The following is a 2,453-nucleotide window of genomic DNA, read 5'->3' as shown; positions in this document are numbered from 1 at the left end:
CAATTTATTAAGTGTTATGTTGAGGAACAACTTATTAATACTAAGTATGTTCAAACAGACAATCAAAGGGCAGATATCCTAACTAAATCATTACATGTTCCAAAGATCAAACACCTTACAGACTTAATAGGTCTTGTAAATGTTGAAGGGGACTGTTAACATGTATTATGATCAATGATACAATTACAGACACTACAGTAATGATAAGATGATTAATACACATACAATTGGAATGGACACAGAACAAAGAGACATGTATCAGATACACAATACAAGACATGTATTGGATACACAATAAGTATCAGATACAAGATAATGATACATCAGATGTCTAAGACATACAGACGAATGAATAACATAAAAGCAAGCAACTTAGTAACTAAATATATATCATTATCAGGGTCTACACCCTCATTACTTGTGTGATAACCTAAGAATATGCATTCTAACAAGATAATTATAAAATAATTTTATAAATATATTCTACTATTAGAAACATGAATTTAGCAACTTATTTGAAGCAATTCTATCAAGATTTGAGTGAGTTGTAGTACTTTTTCTGTATTTTGTGACTTTGTAATAAAAAATCACATGAACTACACCACAGCCAATATTTTTGCAAACAGCTGTAAAACCTATCTTACTCCTATTCATTTCTTTTAAGTTAAAGGCCACTCTTCTAATCAACTTAAGTAACTAAAGCTAGTCTAAACTTGACAAAAAGCATTTGAGCTACACTCTCCAAAATAATTTATATTAGGAAGGTAAATAACTATGACAGTTAAGATGTAAGCAGAACACATCCCCTTGTACTGTATTTATCCAGCCGTTAGAAGGCAATCGCCAAGTGCACTGTTGTTCAGGCATAGGGCATACATAGAGGTACTTAACTGAAATCTTCTGCTGAGATATAGTGTCTCTATTCTGCAGTACCCCATCCGGTTTGAGAAGCATTTCTGCCCGTGTCTGAACCTTCTGTACAATAGATTTGACATGTGCATATCCTGCTGACGAGCCGCTGTGTGTTGCAGACAAAGACATCTGAGCAATCCATATTGTGCTAGTAACAGAAGAGTCTTTTACATCCAAGTCCACAAAGAATGCATCAAAGAGCGGATGGTTCCGAGGTGCTGGGACCCAGAGACAATCTTCGATATTGTCTACCTTATCCAACACTAGTTTTCCGTCCGGGAAGGTGACGGAGGCCTGCTTTCTCATGCGATTCAGTAGCCGTGTTCCTGAGTCTTCATGTAATCGAGCTTCATACACACGATGTGTATCTGTACAGGATTTAAAAAGCATAGGGATCAAGCGTTGTTGAATATTGCCAGATCCTAGTAGATGGCAGGCGTAAGATTCAAAGATCCAACCTCCTAGTGTAGAGGACTCGGGAAACAACCCAAACAGGTGGGAAAACTTCCTAGCTTGATTAACATGCAAGCGCCGTACTCTCTCCATAACTATCTTGCCTATTTGGTCGGACTTGAACTTCGGGACAAACGTATCATGTCCGTAGGACAATTGAGTTTCTCCTCCGACTGGTTCGACCGAGAAGAGCTTATGGGAAAAAGACTCCGGATCCGGCACCTGTTCTGTTCCTATACATGCTAGTGCATCTATGAGCGCGTCAAGAGTCACTGTATCCAAGGTGAGCGCTGCTCGATACTTCTTTTCGGCTTGCGCAAACCCGTCGAAGACAGCACTCTTAATATCACGAGCAGCTTCACCATATCGATGGACTGCATCCTTTACCAGCAATTTGAACACTGTCTCCGCGTTGTTCCTATTGCCTTTGTCGTCCTTCGCAAACCTCATGGAACTACTGATAGCATCCTCCTTGACAACAGCATTCATTCCTTTAATAACTGTCGCACCTTCTTTGGTAGGCTCTGGAACCCTCGAGCCAGCGTATGACAGGTTCATTTGTGCCGTATTGTCGCTGTCAACAAGCATCGCATTATTGTCGTCAGAATTGTCTGATTCAGTGCAGCCAGGTTTGCTTTCCTCTCGCGCAACAGCACCGAGCATGGTGCAAGTTTGCACGCCAGCCTCCGATTCGATATTGAGTGCCTCACGTAGTGCGTTCATAAATGGAATGAATATTCTATGTATCTCCAAACTGTAGTAAAATTAGTATCGTATTAGTTGAACTGTCAAAGTACAAACACACACCCTCGCATCATTTCTTCGAGTGTCCACAGTGGCATACCCCAAATATACCCATCACGCTCTTCAGCCAAGTTTTATATCGCTTTATGTTTGGCGACGAGGCCTGGATGGGAAAGATGTGGCAATCTTTCTCTGTGAGAAATGCTGGTGGCTCTGCTGCCCTTTCATCGAGATCTATCAGGCTCCAACTAAATACCTCCTTTCTGACCAATGTTGGATTCAGGCCTGCCCGATAAACTCGACCCTCGAAAAAGAAACGTGTAACTCCGTGGTAATGGAAAAGC

The 2,453-nt window shown here is 40.9% G+C and overlaps 1 protein-coding gene across 1 annotated transcript; it reads right to left on the bottom strand.

Moving 5' to 3' along the window:
* Positions 1–756: 756 nt before the first annotated feature.
* Positions 757–2,230, bottom strand: FOMMEDRAFT_32521 (uncharacterized protein; the record flags this gene model as incomplete). The annotated part of the gene is made up of 2 exons (XM_007272323.1): positions 757–2,119; positions 2,173–2,230. Coding segments are annotated over 2 exons (1,421 nt in total), but the record flags the coding sequence as incomplete, so codon positions are not given.
* Positions 2,231–2,453: the final 223 nt, after the last annotated feature.

This window comes from Fomitiporia mediterranea (assembly GCF_000271605.1).
Source record: "Fomitiporia mediterranea MF3/22 unplaced genomic scaffold FOMMEscaffold_990, whole genome shotgun sequence".
Classification (NCBI taxonomy): domain Eukaryota; kingdom Fungi; phylum Basidiomycota; class Agaricomycetes; order Hymenochaetales; family Hymenochaetaceae; genus Fomitiporia; species Fomitiporia mediterranea.
This window is presented reverse-complemented; position numbering and strand designations above follow the sequence as displayed.